The sequence below is a fragment of the Lithobates pipiens genome, unplaced genomic scaffold (genome assembly GCF_037356315.1).
Source record: "Lithobates pipiens isolate NorthernLeopardFrog02 unplaced genomic scaffold, aLitPip1_a1.2 Scaffold_8, whole genome shotgun sequence".
In the NCBI taxonomy this organism is placed as follows: domain Eukaryota; kingdom Metazoa; phylum Chordata; class Amphibia; order Anura; family Ranidae; genus Lithobates; species Lithobates pipiens.
In genome coordinates this window covers 534,750,145-534,767,076 of record NW_027507903.1, presented here as the reverse complement: position 1 = coordinate 534,767,076, position 16,932 = coordinate 534,750,145, and the positions used below count along the sequence as shown (strand labels likewise).

General features: G+C 47.2%; 1 protein-coding gene across 1 annotated transcript in view; it reads right to left on the bottom strand.

Annotated features, from left to right (window-relative positions):
- Positions 1-16,932, bottom strand: part of SH2D6 (SH2 domain containing 6) — a 72,152-nt gene that overhangs the window by 48,813 nt on the left and 6,407 nt on the right. Inside the window, exons 2-5 of the mRNA XM_077469562.1 lie at positions 14,307-14,332; positions 14,131-14,165; positions 11,177-11,193; positions 10,980-11,088 (exon numbers count right to left, since the gene is read on the bottom strand). Of these exons, the coding sequence (XP_077325688.1) occupies positions 10,980-11,088; positions 11,177-11,193; positions 14,131-14,165; positions 14,307-14,329 (184 nt within the window). The 5' untranslated portion in view covers positions 14,330-14,332. The remainder of the gene's footprint in view (positions 1-10,979; positions 11,089-11,176; positions 11,194-14,130; positions 14,166-14,306; positions 14,333-16,932) is intronic.

Genomic DNA, 16,932 nt, shown 5'->3' with positions numbered 1-16,932 from the left:
TATGGTCTTGGCCACCATGCTGCAGGTCAGTTTCAGGGTCTTGGCAATCTTCTTATAGCCTAGGCCATCTTTATGTAGAGCAACAATTCTTTATTTCAGATCCTCTGAGAGTTCTTTGCCATGAGGTGCCCTGTTGAATTTCCAGTAACCAGTATGAGAGTGATAATACCACATTTAACACCTGCTCCCCATTCATATCTGAGACCTTGTAACACTAATGAGTCACATGACACCGGGGAGGGAATTTGGGCCCAATTTGGCTATTTTCACTTAGGTGTACTCACTTTTGTTGCCAGCCATTTAGACATTAATGGCTGTGTGTTGAGTTGTTTTGAGGGAACAGCAAATTTACACTGTTATACAAGCTGTGCACTCACTACTTTACACTGTAGTAAAGTGTAATTTCTTCACTGTTGTCACATGAAAAGATATAATAAAATATTCACAAAAATGTGAGGGGTGTACTCACTTTTGTGAGATACCGTATTACCATCACTACTGTTTATCAGTACATAACATATTACCATCACAAGTTTTTTTTTTTATCAAGGCAGCCATGTCAAGTCTTACTAGACCAGTGGTGGTCAACTTTTTGATATAGGGGGCCCCACCCAAATGTGACCTCTGACATCACCAAAGGTCTGTAAATACTATTCTGTCATAGTAATGCTACAGAAAGCTGTCTGAGCCTGCAGACAGGTGCCAGGAGATTACTGAAGAACCCATGCATGCTACAAGAGATGGCCAGAGATTGCAGAAATGCCACAAGAGAAAGACTGTTTGGGCGGCACAGTGGTGTAGTGGTTAGCACTCTCACCTAGCAGTAAAAAGGGTCACTGGTTCAAATCCTAACCATGACTAGTGATGGACGAACTTCCGACGGGACGTTTCGCGAACGCGAAACGCGAACGGACACAAACGTTCGCGAAAACGACCGTTCGCCGCGGGCTCCATTGACTTCAATGGGAGGCGAATTTCGCAAACCTTTAGGTCGAATTTGCGGCCACGGGGTAATTATTAGGGGGTAGCACGTAGTCCCACCACCTGGACAATAGCATAATACATGTATGAGGTGAATTTGGGATCGATAACTACAAGCATTTTTTTTTTATTTGGGAAATTGTTCTGACAATTCAGGACTATGGAGCTAATGAAGGCAATGGAGGAGAGGGAAGGTCAGGGACCAGGGTAGGCAAACAAGAGGGTGCAGGAGATACAGAGCACTGACAGCAGCACCGTAATACAGAGCACTGACATCAGCACCGTGACATACAGCGCTGACAGCAGCTCCGTGACATACAGCGCTGACAGCAGCTCCGTGACATACAGCGCTGACAGCAGCTCCGTGACATACAGCGCTGACAGCAGCTCCGTGACATACAGCGCTGACAGCAGCTCCGTGACATACAGCGCTGACAGCAGCACCGTGACATACAGCGCTGACAGCAGCTCCGTGACATACAGCGCTGACAGCAGCTCCGTGACATACAGCGCTGACAGCAGCTCCGTGACATACAGCACTGACAGCAGCTCCGTGACATACAGCGCTGACAGCAGCTCCGTGACATACAGCGCTGACAGCAGCACCGTGACATACAGCGCTGACAGCAGCTCCGTGACATACAGCGCTGACAGCAGCTCCGTGACATACAGCGCTGACAGCAGCTCCGTGACATACAGCGCTGACAGCAGCTCCGTGACATACAGCGCTGACAGCAGCTCCGTGACATACAGCGCTGACAGCAGCTCCGTGACATACAGCGCTGACAGCAGCTCCGTGACATACAGCGCTGACAGCAGCTCCGTGACATACAGCGCTGACAGCAGCTCCGTGACATACAGCGCTGACAGCAGCTCCGTGACATACAGCGCTGACAGCAGCACCGTAAGCAGCCCCAGGAGGAAGTCAGCACAGCACAGGGATGGTGTGATCCCCTCATAATAAGAACCCCCAGGAGGAAGTCAGCACAGCACAGGGATGGTGGGAGCCCCTCATAATAAGAACACCCAGGAGGAAGTCAGCACAGCACAGGGATGGTGGGAACCCCTCATAATAAGCAGCCCCAGTAGAAATATGACACCGCTCAACCTCTTCAAAGAGGAGGGTAGGGGCATATAGTACGGTGTGCTTTTTTGGGTCAGGGAAGTGAGCCAAATGAATTAAGAAGGTCTGTGTGCTTGATTCCAAAAATTGTTTATAGACATATACATGGTCTACTGATCACATGTGTTGAATTCCTCCGAGATCCATGCCTCATTCATTTTTAGAAATGTGAGGTAGTTAACACTGTGGTGAGCTAGGCGAGTACGCTTATCGGTCACAATCCCCCCTGCTGCGCTGAACGTCCTTTCGGACAGGACACTGGATGAGGGGCAAGCCAACAGTTCGATTGCAAATTGGGCAAGCTCTGGCCAGAGGTCAAGCCTGCCCACCCAGTAGTCTAGGGGTTCATCACTCCTCAGAGCGTCCACATCGGCCGTTAACCCAATGTAGTCGGACACCTGACGGTCTAGGCGTTCCCTGATGCTGGATCCGGATGACACCTGTCGATGGGTCGGCTGAAAGAATGACCTCATATCCGAAGTCACCAACACATCTTCAAACCGGCCTCTTCTTGCAGGCGCTGTTGGATTGGTACCCGCAAATCCTTCTCTGGGAGTGGGAATTGCTCCTCTGCCAGCGCACGCAAAAGCAGAATGCAGCATTTCTCGAAGCAAGGCCTGGAAGTGCTGCATTCTGACAGCCCTCTGCGACGGCGGTAACATTTCCGCCATTTTGTGTTTGTACCGGGGGTCTAAGTACGTTGCCACCCAGTACTGGTCCTTGACCCTCATGCTTTTTATACGGGGGTCCCTATTAAAACACTGGAGCATGAAGGCCCCCATTTGCACTAAAGTGGAAGCGGTGTGGTGGCCTGGCTCCTGCTCATCATCCAGGATAATGTCGTCCTCTTCATTCTCCTCTCCCCATCCTCGCACAACAGGGATCCCAGAAAGGTTTAAAGCATGCTCTTCTTGCTCCTGCTCATCCGCCCCGGCACCATCCTCCTCTGACTCCTCATCAGACTCCTGTTGTTGACTTGTCTCAGATAGAGTAGCCCCCCCTGGGAATTCATCCAGCATTGCGACTTCCTCATCTTCCCGCTCCTGCTCCTCCACAGCCTGATCAATGACACGACGCAATGCACGCTCCAGAAAGAAGGCATAAGGTACCATGTCACTGATGGCGCCATGGCTGCGACTGACCAGTTTGGTGATCTCCTCAAATGGCCGCAGAAGTCTGCATGTGTCGCGCATGAGCAGCCACTGGCGCGGTGAAAAAAAACCCAGCTCCCCAGAACCGTTTCTTTCGCAGAGTTCATACAGGTAGACGTTAACTGCACGTTTCTGCTGGAGCAGCCTATCAAGCATATAGAAGGTTGAGTTCCATCGCGTCGGGCAATCGCAAATAAGACGTCTGACCGGCAGATGGTGTCGCCGCTGAATGTCAGCAAGGCGAGCCATGGCCGTGTAAGATCTTCTGAAATGGGCCGAGATTTTCCTTGCCTGCCGCAAGATGTCCTGGACCCCAGGGTATTTGACAAGGAATCGCTGCACGACCAAGTTTAAGACGTGTGCCATGCACGGCACGTGCGTGATTTTGCCCTGTTTCAATGCGCTAAGCAGATTGGCACCGTTGTCACACACCACTTTACCAACTGTCAAATTGAGCGGTGTTAGCCACTCATCTGCCTGTGAACGCAAAGCTGAAAGGAGTGCCGGGCCAGTGTGGCTCTTTGCTTCCAGGCACAACAGACGCAGCACGGCATGGCAACGTCTCACCTGGCATGTGGAATAGGTTCTGGGGAGCTTGGGCGGTGCAGTGGAAGAGACGCTAGCAGCGGAAAAGGAGGAGGCAGCTGAGGAGGAGAGGGAGGAGGATGGAGTAGGAGGAGGAGAAGAAGAGTCAGGCCTGCATGCAATCCGTGGCGGTAAAACCAAATCTACACGGGTGCCACGGGTTACATGCTTGACGGCCGTCAGAAGGTTCACCCAGTGGGCAGTAAAACTGATATACCTTCCCTGCCCGTGTTTGCTAGACCACGTGTCTGTGGTCAGATGTATCTTGGCACCGACACTGTGTGCCAGAGATACATTCACTTGCCGCTGAACATGGCCATATAGCTCTGGGATGCCCTTCTCTGAGAAATACTTCCTTCCTGGGACCTTCCATTGTGGTGTTCCAATGGCCACAAATTTGCGAAAGGCCTCCGAGTCCACCAGTTTATATGGCAGTAGTTGGCGGGCTATGAGTTCTGACAAGCCAGCCGCCAACCGTTGGGCAAGAGGGTTATCCGGCGTCATCATTTTTTTACGCTCAAACATTAGGCCCACGGAAGCCTGCCTTTTTGCAGAAAAATGTGAGCTTGGCGTGATGGAAGGTGGAGTGGAGGACAATTGTGAGGAGAGAGGAGAAGGAGAAGTAGAAGACGAGGCTGGACGGTGAGAGCCTGCAGTGTGGCTTTGTGTGTTCCGTTGCTCCCACTGGGCTCGGTGATGGCTGCTCATGTGCCTTCTTAAGGCGGTCGTCCCTAGGTGAGTATTGGGCTTACCGCGACTAACGCGTTGACTGCAAAGATTGCAGATGGCAACGCTATTGTCAGCAGCGGACACGTTAAAAAAAGCCCACACTGCGGAGCCATGTGCCGGTGTCCTGGGAGCGCCAGATGTGACCGTACATGGTCGATGACTCGCTCCTGATACATTTGCAGTCTGCTTTGTCCCTGCTGTGCAATGTAAGTCATTGCTGCTTCTCCTCCCTATCTGCTGGTCCATATCTCCCTCTGAACTCCCCTCCTCTTCCTCTCTTGTGGGCACCCACGTGACATCACTAGACACGTCATCATCAACGTCACCTTCCCCACCGCTATAAGTAGAGTAGGCAGCAACACCGGGGACCAACCTCCTCCTTGGGCTGATCTGGGTACTGGCGTCAGACTGCTGAGTAGCGCTTGTTGCTACCTCCTCTTCCTGATCCAATACCAAGAGTGGCTGCGCATCAGAAATGTCCTCTTGATATGGATCGGAAAATAATTCCAGTGACTCAAGCGGAAGGTATGTGGTGGTGGTGGTGGTGGTCGTGTTGTTGGTGGTAGTGTCTTTGGGGGTGCACATAGCAGAGAGTGAAGAAGAGGGTGCAGATCGAGAGGATGAGGAGGGTGCAGAAGAGTAAGGCTGAGCGAGCCACTCAACCAAGTCTGGTGCATCCTTTAAAGTAATTGAACGCACCTTCTGCAACTTCCCACTTTGGCTCAAGCCTGTTGCTCCTGCCCTACCCCTACCACCCCTGCGGAAGGGCCTGCCTCTTCCTCTGCATGTCATTTTTTAAATGACCCTGTGACAAAACTCTTAGTCCCTATACCGCTGAAGGACTGCTGCAGTATAGGTGAGCGGTCAGCAGTGGTGCACGTCAACCCTATCTATTGTGGACCTATAGCGGTCCTTACAGAACAGCAGACTGTACCGCACTCAAGCCTATGTACCGTAGCACCCTATACCAAGTTACCAGTCCTTATAAGAACTTTTGTGGACCAAGCAGGTTGTGTATTAGTGTTTAGCAGACTGTACGTCAGTCCCTATACCGCTGAAGGACTGCTGCAGTATAGGGCAGCGGTCAGCAGTGGTGCACGTCAACCCTATCTATTGTGGACCGATAGCGGTCCTTACAGAACAGCAGACTGTACCGCACTCAAGCCTATGTACCGTAGCACCCTATACCAAGTTACCAGTCCTTATAAGAACTTTTGTGGACCAAGCAGGTTGTGTGTTAGTGTTTAGCAGACTGTGCGTCAGTCCCTATACCGCTGAAGGACTGCTGCAGTATAGGGCAGCGGTCAGCAGTAGTGCACGGCAACCCTATGTATTGTGGACCGATAGCGGTCCTTACAGAACAGCAGACTGTAACGCACTCAGGCCTATGTACCGTAGCACCCTATACCAAGTTACCAGTCCTTATAAGAACTTTTGTGGACCAAGCAGGTTGTGTGTTAGTGATTAGCAGACTGTACGTCAGTCCCTATACCAATGAAGGACTGCTGCAGTATAGGGCAGCGGTCAGCAGTAGTGCACGGCAACCCTATGTATTGTGGACCGATAGCGGTCCTTACAGAACAGCAGACTGTAACGCACTCAGGCCTATGTACCGTAGCACCCTATACCAAGTTACCAGTCCTTATAAAAACTTTTGTGGACCAAGCAGGTTGTGTGTTAGTGTTTAGCAGACTGTGCGTCAGTCCCTATACCGCTGAAGGACTGCTGCAGTATAGGGCAGCGGTCAGCAGTGGTGCACGTCAACCCTATCTATTGTGGACCGATAGCGGTCCTTACAGAACAGCAGACTGTACCGCACTCAAGCCTATGTACCGTAGCACCCTATACCAAGTTACCAGTCCTTATAAGAACTTTTGTGGACCAAGCAGGTTGTGTATTAGTGTTTAGCAGACTGTACGTCAGTCCCTATACCGCTGAAGGACTGCTGCAGTATAGGGCAGCGGTCAGCAGTGGTGCACGTCAACCCTATCTATTGTGGACCGATAGCGGTCCTTACAGAACAGCAGACTGTACCGCACTCAAGCCTATGTACCGTAGCACCCTATACCAAGTTACCAGTCCTTATAAGAACTTTTGTGGAACAAGCAGGTTGTGTGTTAGTGATTAGCAGACTGTACGTCAGTCCCTATACCAATGAAGGACTGCTGCAGTATAGGGCAGCGGTCAGCAGTAGTGCACGGCAACCCTATGTATTGTGGACCGATAGCGGTCCTTACAGAACAGCAGACTGTACTGCACTCAGGCCTATGTACCGTAGCACCCTATACCAAGTTACCAGTCCTTATAAAAACTTTTGTGGACCAAGCAGGTTGTGTGTTAGTGTTTAGCAGACTGTGCGTCAGTCCCTATACCGCTGAAGGACTGCTGCAGTATAGGGCAGCGGTCAGCAGTAGTGCACGGCAACCCTATGTATTGTGGACCGATAGCGGTCCTTACAGAACAGCAGACTGTAACGCACTCAGGCCTATGTACCGTAGCACCCTATACCAAGTTACCAGTCCTTATAAGAACTTTTGTGGACCAAGCAGGTTGTGTGTTAGTGATTAGCAGACTGTACGTCAGTCCCTATACCAATGAAGGACTGCTGCAGTATAGGGCAGCGGTCAGCAGTAGTGCACGGCAACCCTATGTATTGTGGACCGATAGCGGTCCTTACAGAACAGCAGACTGTAACGCACTCAGGCCTATGTACCGTAGCACCCTATACCAAGTTACCAGTCCTTATAAGAACTTTTGTGGAACAAGCAGGTTGTGTGTTAGTGATTAGCAGACTGTACGTCAGTCCCTATACCAATGAAGGACTGCTGCAGTATAGGGCAGCGGTCAGCAGTAGTGCACGGCAACCCTATGTATTGTGGACCGATAGCGGTCCTTACAGAACAGCAGACTGTAACGCACTCAGGCCTATGTACCGTAGCACCCTATACCAAGTTACCAGTCCTTATAAGAACTTTTGTGGACCAAGCAGGTTGTGTGTTAGTGATTAGCAGACTGTACGTCAGTCCCTATACCAATGAAGGACTGCTGCAGTATAGGGCAGCGGTCAGCAGTAGTGCACGGCAACCCTATGTATTGTGGACCGATAGCGGTCCTTACAGAACAGCAGACTGTACTGCACTCAGGCCTATGTACCGTAGCACCCTATACCAAGTTACCAGTCCTTATAAGAACTTTTGTGGACCAAGCAGGTTGTGTGTTAGTGTTTAGCAGACTGTGCGTCAGTCCCTATACCGCTGAAGGACTGCTGCAGTATAGGGCAGCGGTCAGCAGTAGTGCACGGCAACCCTATGTATTGTGGACCGATAGCGGTCCTTACAGAACAGCAGACTGTAACGCACTCAGGCCTATGTACCGTAGCACCCTATACCAAGTTACCAGTCCTTATAAGAACTTTTGTGGACCAAGCAGGTTGTGTGTTAGTGATTAGCAGACTGTACGTCAGTCCCTATACCAATGAAGGACTGCTGCAGTATAGGGCAGCGGTCAGCAGTAGTGCACGGCAACCCTATGTATTGTGGACCGATAGCGGTCCTTACAGAACAGCAGACTGTAACGCACTCAGGCCTATGTACCGTAGCACCCTATACCAAGTTACCAGTCCTTATAAAAACTTTTGTGGACCAAGCAGGTTGTGTGTTAGTGTTTAGCAGACTGTGCGTCAGTCCCTATACCGCTGAAGGACTGCTGCAGTATAGGGCAGCGGTCAGCAGTAGTGCACGGCAACCCTATGTATTGTGGACCGATAGCGGTCCTTACAGAACAGCAGACTGTAACGCACTCAGGCCTATGTACCGTAGCACCCTATACCAAGTTACCAGTCCTTATAAGAACTTTTGTGGACCAAGCAGGTTGTGTGTTAGTGATTAGCAGACTGTACGTCAGTCCCTATACCAATGAAGGACTGCTGCAGTATAGGGCAGCGGTCAGCAGTAGTGCACGGCAACCCTATGTATTGTGGACCGATAGCGGTCCTTACAGAACAGCAGACTGTAACGCACTCAGGCCTATGTACCGTAGCACCCTATACCAAGTTACCAGTCCTTATAAGAACTTTTGTGGAACAAGCAGGTTGTGTGTTAGTGATTAGCAGACTGTACGTCAGTCCCTATACCAATGAAGGACTGCTGCAGTATAGGGCAGCGGTCAGCAGTAGTGCACGGCAACCCTATGTATTGTGGACCGATAGCGGTCCTTACAGAACAGCAGACTGTAACGCACTCAGGCCTATGTACCGTAGCACCCTATACCAAGTTACCAGTCCTTATAAGAACTTTTGTGGACCAAGCAGGTTGTGTGTTAGTGATTAGCAGACTGTACGTCAGTCCCTATACCAATGAAGGACTGCTGCAGTATAGGGCAGCGGTCAGCAGTAGTGCACGGCAACCCTATGTATTGTGGACCGATAGCGGTCCTTACAGAACAGCAGACTGTACTGCACTCAGGCCTATGTACCGTAGCACCCTATACCAAGTTACCAGTCCTTATAAAAACTTTTGTGGACCAAGCAGGTTGTGTGTTAGTGTTTAGCAGACTGTGCGTCAGTCCCTATACCGCTGAAGGACTGCTGCAGTATAGGGCAGCGGTCAGCAGTAGTGCACGGCAACCCTATGTATTGTGGACCGATAGCGGTCCTTACAGAACAGCAGACTGTAACGCACTCAGGCCTATGTACCGTAGCACCCTATACCAAGTTACCAGTCCTTATAAGAACTTTTGTGGACCAAGCAGGTTGTGTGTTAGTGATTAGCAGACTGTACGTCAGTCCCTATACCAATGAAGGACTGCTGCAGTATAGGGCAGCGGTCAGCAGTAGTGCACGGCAACCCTATGTATTGTGGACCGATAGCGGTCCTTACAGAACAGCAGACTGTACCGCACCCAAGCCTATGTACCGTAGCACCCTAGACAGACCAAGTTACCAGTCCTGATAAAGAGCTTTGTGGAACAAGTGAGTTGTGAATGATTAGCAGACTGCAGCAGAAGGGCAGCAGTCAAGTATAATATTCTTTCTATATTTGGAAGAAAGAATATTATACGTGTACAAGCCTATTACCGTACCACTGATACCAGTCCTGAAAAGAACCTTTGTGGAACTAATAGTAACAGCAAGTCTTTAAAATTATCCTCACTGCCTGACACACTGCTTCCTGCCTGTCCCTATACAAATTGGCAAAAAAGAGTAGGCTGGAACGATTAGCTGGAACAGCTCTTTTGTGGACCTGATAGTAACAGCTAATGATGATGATGATGATGATGATGAAGAAAGACTAATCTGGCTGAGCTGTCCCTAAAATAGCAGCATACAGCGCTCTGTCCCTTTATCTAAACTGACAAAAGAAACTCAGGCTGCTGACCTAACACCTATACCAGTCCTGAAAAGAACTTTTGTGTACCAAATAGCTAGCGTTTTCTCTGTCCCTACTCCACACAGGATCCTTTCCCTACAGTGACAGAAGAAAGAATGTAAAATGGCCACCGGATCGGGTGTATTTATAGGTTAGGGGGAATGTCCAAGTGTCCATGAGCTGTCATGTCTCAATTGGTTGTCCTGTAACACATGATAAACGTGTCACGAAAGGTTAAAGTTCTTGTATACATTAAACACGTAAGTCCGCCGGGGCGAACGACGGAAAAAGGCGTTCGAACCCGCGGACGGCGAAAGTCGGAAATTCGCCGCGAAACGACCGCCGGGCGAACCGTTCGGCCATCACTAACCATGACACTACCTGCTCAGAGTTTGCATGTTCTCTCTGTGCCTGCATGGGTTTCCTATGGGTACTCCAGTTTCCTCCCACACTCCAAAGACATGCAGGTAGGTTAAGTGGTTTCTGTTCAAAATTGGCCGTAGTATATGAATGGGGACCTTAGATTGTGGGCTCCTTGAGGGCAGGGACAAATGTGAGTGTGCAATGTACAGGGATAGTTGTAGACACTCACTCAGGTTGAATTGGATGGACTGGTGTCTTTATTCAACCTTACTATGAAACTGTGGGCACATGAGACATGCTAAAGATCACTGTTATTCAGCCCCTATACAAGTCAATGATTTCATGTTTGTTCTCCCTACAGTCCCCCTGCAATGACTTGATCCACATTTAATATTTATTTCAGCAAGATCCATTATAAAAGATCAGAGAAAAAATGTATAAAAAGTAGAAGGTTAGCACAATAAATAGGAACACAGTGAAAGAAATAATCCAAGCTACCGTAGTTACCAACTAGACGCCAATCTAAAGAATGTTTTCCTTCACCAGATAAAACACAGGCTACAGTCTACAGGGGGTCTGAGGGCAGCACAATAAGTGCTGAAGGGCTGCATGCGGCCCCTGGGCCATAGGTTGGGCACCAAGGAACTGGACCATCCCCTTTTTCCCCATATCTTGTTTTACCTAAATATACACTCTGGTTGTCCTGGGGTGTCCACATACAGTGAGATGTTCTGCTCTGCAGATCGCATGGAGGGGCTTCATACAAGTCTGAATCATCCTCCTCATTCTCCTAGAGAAGCAAGTAGGTGGTAATAATAAATGTGGATATAAAAACCTATCCACAGAAAAGCAGTATATGGATTGAAGCAGATGCTTACCTCTATCACTTCATTTTCTGAAAAGAAGACAAAGACTTTATGTCAGCTCTAGTCACATTATTAAAGCTAAAAATTCTGCCCTCCCTAGTCCCCCTCCCATCAACAACCTGCTAAAAATATATTTGAATAAAACATTATATTTTCATTCTATACGTTATTTTAGACATCATTAGGTCTTTGCGCTTCTCTATGCAATGCAGGTAGGTCATGGCTGGTGGGAAGTGATGGCGGAGTGCTGTACATAGCCTTCTAAAATCATCACAGCACCCTTTCTCTGTAATTCCTTGTAAGAGCACTCAGCCCCGGGAGGAGTTATGCAAAATGAAAATGGAATTAATGTCAGTCTGGAGAAGTCGGTGTTCCTAGCCAAACTGCGTTTCCATGTAGCAAATCAAGGTGAGTAGAAAATTCTGGACATCCACACTCCAAATGAAATTTCTCATACCTTTATTAGAACATCAGGATCACACTGTACATGTCACAGCAAAGTAATATAGAACCAAACACAACTGACGCCTTGCACACTAAACGTAGCGCTTACTCAAGCTATGAGTAAGCACTACGTTTAGTGTGAAATGCGTCAGTGGTTTTTGGTTCTTTATTACTTTGCTGTGACATGTCCTGATGTTCTAATAAAGGCACGAGAAATTTCATTTAGAGTGCGGCTGCCCAGACTTTTCTACTCACCTTGATTTGTTAGCTGGCACCTGGGGCTCTTCATTTCCTGGAGGAAAAACCTTTTTGTTTCAGCAGACCTACCTGGAGCGATGGTAGCCCCATCTTTTTATCTGCATTTGCATGTAGACCACCCTTGGTGCTGTCCACACGTGGTACTTTGCCTCTGTGATTACACCAATGAAAGTGCAATGAATAAAAGAGGCAGGTTAGGGACAATCAGGCTGGGAAGGAAAGAGCTAGAGGATGTTGGGCCTGATGGCATTGGATGCCTGGACAGCTTATAGCTTACAAATAGTTTTCCTCTCTCTGGTGCCCATATAGAACAGATAAAGAGCAAACTGAATGTAGGTGCAGTTGGGAAGGGTGGAACTAAATGAAACCCTTGCTTTATCCTCCATTAGCAAAGCACAGGTTCACTTTAAATTACCCTTCATTCTTTTGGCTGCCACATTGAGCATAACCCCCCTCAACCCCTGGCTACCACTGAAAAAACTGCCAGCAAACATGCTTGATATGGTAAGTATTCATAGGCGTGTGCACAAAGTGTGTCGGATGTGCCTGGGCACACCCTAATCCATATGTGTGACGCAGATTCCCCTTGCTGCCCGTTTTTTTTTTCAACTGACAAATTTACTTTAAAAATTGAAAAAATATATTAAATTAAAATTAAGTTCTGTCCTCCAGGGACCAATCAGTATTCTAGTTTCATTTTTCCAGAAAAAGGCAAAACTGATTTATTTTCTCCAGCTGTATTTAATTTAATAAGCTTGTATCTGTGGATCTATACCTGTACGGATCATTTTTTTGAATACTTTATGATCTAAATTATTCAGTTTGACCAATGCACCCAGGGTATCCAGCACTAATGCCGCGTACACACGACCGGACTTTCCGGCAGACAAGGTCCGACGGTCTTCCTGACGGACTTTCGGCGGAGTTCCGACGGACTTTCCGAATGAACGGAATTGTCCACACACGAATGTACGTGATGACGTAAGATGGGACTAAAAAAGGAAGTTCAATAGCCAGTAGCCAATAGCTTCCTTGCATCGTATTCGACTAGCACACAGACGAACGGTTTTCCCAATAGGAATTGAGTCCGTAAGACAGATTTGAAACATGTTCTATTTCTAGGTCCGTCTGATTTTTTTAACGAAAAGCGATCGGATTAGCCCACACACAATCAGATTGTCCAACGGACTGATTCCATCTGACCTAGTCTGCCGGAAAGTCTGGTCGCATGTACGCGGCATTACAGGTTGGAGGCACCACTTCCTGCCCACATAATGCATATATGCAGCACAAAATAGACTGGGCTCACAACCCCATACCTCCCAACTGTTTGAGATGGAAATGAGGGACACCTATTAGCAAAAGTATGTAGGCATAGGACACACCCCCTGCCATGCCTCTTAAAGAAGAATTATACAAAAAAATAAAATAAATAGAAGTGCTTTTTTTTCTAACCACTACTTTCCCCTTATACTGGCTTTTGAAATTTACAAAAGCAGAAATTTAGAACTTGGGTGAAAGGTTTAGCACGATGAAACACTTTTTGAAAGATAAAAAGTGAATTTTTTATACAATTATATAGATCAGACCAAAATGAGGGACAAATGAGGAGGAAAGAGGGACAGAGGGATGTTGTTCCAAATCAGGGACAGTTGGGAGCTTTGCACACCCCAATCTTGTGACTGAGCTGTCATAGACAGCCCATGGTCTCTAGTAATGATCAGGAGTCCATGGAGGATCATGTGACAGCCAATCACAGTGGTCACATGATCGTACAGTCTTTCCTGATCCCTGGACATAAGGACCCTGTTAAAGGGCTCACTATGTCTTTGTACAGGCCTTGTGCTGATACACATTTTATATATACTGTGATTCTGGCCGAATATGCTGCAGAAATCTCCCTCCACTCCAAGTATGGCTGCAACCATTTTAACTGTGGGCAGCTGAAGTTGCTGCCTGTTCACTTCCTGGATTTACATAGAGGCACACCTCCAGCTCTGCAGCCCTGAAGCTCTCATTGGCCCTCTTATGACTTACCCCCTCCCTTCCTGGCAAATTCTCACTAGAGTGAGAGAGAGAGCTGTGCATGATGCCATAAGCCTAGGCTTTTTGCCAAACAAGAAACAGGAAGTGGGCTGTATAAGGTAATTACTGGCTGAAAAAAAAAATGTTTTACTATCCAAAGTTAAAACAACAAGGGCAGAAGATTTAATAGATGGAAAGATGAAAAAAAATACTAAAGTTCTGCTTTAAGTTTTTATTACCATATCTGCACAGAGGCTGTGGAGGCAGACAAGACCTGAAAGAAAAAACACAGCTACAGTATGTGGGTTGTCATACAGCTGGTGTACGGTTAAGAGTAACCAGTAACCAGATAATATTAATGATCAGAAGATAATTATAGGTAGTATAACATAACCATATATAAATATATACTTACAATTTTCTGTTGCCCCCATACATATTCTGAATGAAAAGGGAATAATAATTGTTATTGGAATGCACAGTATGATGGCAGAGACATTTAACAGTAAAAATTGTACATGTTAAATCTTATGGCCTAATTCAAGCTGTGATTGCACTTAGAGTACACCAACAAGGTTCACAAACCTTGGCAATTTAAAAATAAACGCGATAAAGAAACACGATAAAGAAATGCAGTAGTACATTTTTTTCTTACAGGGCCAACAGTGAAGTTCAGCAGCTGGAATGCTTTTTTATTTCTCTCAATAAAACTGGAGTTAACATTGAAAGTGTTACTAAACAAAAACAATAAAATCAGTCTGTATATACAGTAAAGCATGCTTGTAATACTCACTGTAGCACCTAAGTGGTCAATCACCTGCATTGTGTAAAAAGGCTGTTTGATCCTGTATTCTCTGATCCTTCCCTTCTTCCACAGTCCCCTAATCATCCCCTGATAGAACAGAGGCTAGGGGAAAAGCTGCACATGCTCAGTTTGGAGTGTATTGCTAGAGTTTTTTTTTTCCTTTTTTTTTTTCTTGGGAGAGTGCATGTGATCAGCACAGGGCCAATCAGCACTGTCCAGACAGAGCGTCAGGGGGCCGGCAGCCTAATAGGACAGTCAGAGCAGAATGAAAACTCTTCCTACAAGCTTTAACCAGATACTGTTGAAGTCACAAGACTGCTTTAACTGCTGATGGAAAAAAGGTATTTAGCAGATTATATTTACTTTAACCACTTTCAGACTGGACCATTTTCCTGGATTAAGACCAGACCACTTTTTGCGATTCGGCACTGCGTCGCTTTAACTGACAACTGTGTGGTCGTGCGACGTGGCTCCCAAACAAAATTGACGCCCTTTTTTTCCCACAAATAGAGCTTTCTTTTGGTGGTATTTGATTACCTCTGCGGTTTTTATTTTTTGTGCCATAAACAAAAAGAGAGCGACAATTTTGAAAAAAAACGCATTATTTTTTACTTTTTGCTATAATAAATATCCCCCAAAAATATATAAAAAAACATTTTTTTTCCTCAGTTTAGGCCGATACGTATTCTTCTACATATTTTTGGTAAAAGAAATCGCAATAAGCGATTATTAATTGGTTTGCGCAAAATGTATAGCGTTTACAAAATAGGGGATAGTTTTATGGAATTTTTTTTTACTAGTAATGGCGGTGATCAGCGATTTTTATTGTGACTGCGACATTATGGCCGACACATCGGTTAAGTGTGTCCTAGGGGCGTGTTACTAATTGTGGGGGGCTGGACTGTGTTAGTGAACATTGATCTCTGCTCCAATCACATGGAACAGAGATCAGTGTCACTTGTTGCTAGGCTGTCAGGGCTTGCTTAGCCCTTCCTCCTCTGGGCTGGCCGCTCAGCTGTCGGCTAATTGCCAGCTCTCTTCTCTTTCCACAGTTACCAGCTGTTCCCGATGATGCTCGTCTGACCTGCCTATTTAAAGCCTTCCTGCTCACTTTTCCATTTGCCTTTGCGTTGGTAACATCACAGGGAACCATCTCCTGCTGTTTGTTTCAAGACTGGCTTGCTGACATCCCTCCTGGCTTCTTATCCTGCTTGCGGTTGCTCTCCTTGGATCCCTGACTTCTGGACTGGCTGATTACCCGATCTGGTTAATGAACTTTGGATTGGCTGACTACCCAATCTGGCTACAGGACTCTGGCTATGCTTGACTACGCTTTTTTCTATTTACCTTTTTATTTTTATTAATAAACAAGTGTGATTTGGTTGTACTTCTGTCTCAGTCTGTTTCATGGTTCCTGACAGTACGCAAAGCCCATGAATTCAGAAGATACAGTCAATTCACTTGTTGGTAATATTTTCTCCAGATTGAATGAGCAAGATCACCGCATGGATCAGTTTGCCTTGGCGTTACAAACGCTCCTGAATCGCACGGCTCACCTGGAATCCCCCACGGTGGCTGCTCCGGTACAACCTGAGTCGCAGGCCATCCCTGCTGCTGCGCCAGTCTCTGTGCAGGCACCTGCCTCGAGTATTACCTCTATAAGAGGTATGTCTGGTTCTGCTCCGCTTCCCCAGCGATTTGGTGGCAATCCAGTTCAATGCAGAGGGTTTCTCAATCAGGTTGAGATATACTTTGAAATGCTGCCCCAGGCGTTTCTCACGGACAGAAGCAAAGTAGGTTTGGTGATATCTTTGCTTTCTGAGAGAGCCTTGGCCTGGGCTAACCCTCTATGGGAGATGCAAAAACCTGTTGTCTTGAGTTACTCTCAGTTTGTGGCCTCCTTTAAAAGGGTTTTTTGATGTTCCCGCACGCTCCGCTTCTGCTGCCAAGTGCCTCATGTCCATCAAACAGAGTACGAAAACTGTTGCTGTCTACGCCATTGAATTCCGTACTCTGGCAGCAGAGGTTGCTTGGAACAATGAGGCCCTCGTGGCTTTTTCTCATGGTCTCTCGAATTCCATCAAGGATGAGATAGCAGCCCGAGATATACCCACTGAGCTGGAGAGCTTGATCTCGTTTGCCATCCTCTTTGACTCCAGACTCAGAGAAAGACTTTCTCTTAAAGCGGTAGTAAACCCGCACTTTTTTTTTTTTTTAAACCTGCAAAGCAAAAGGC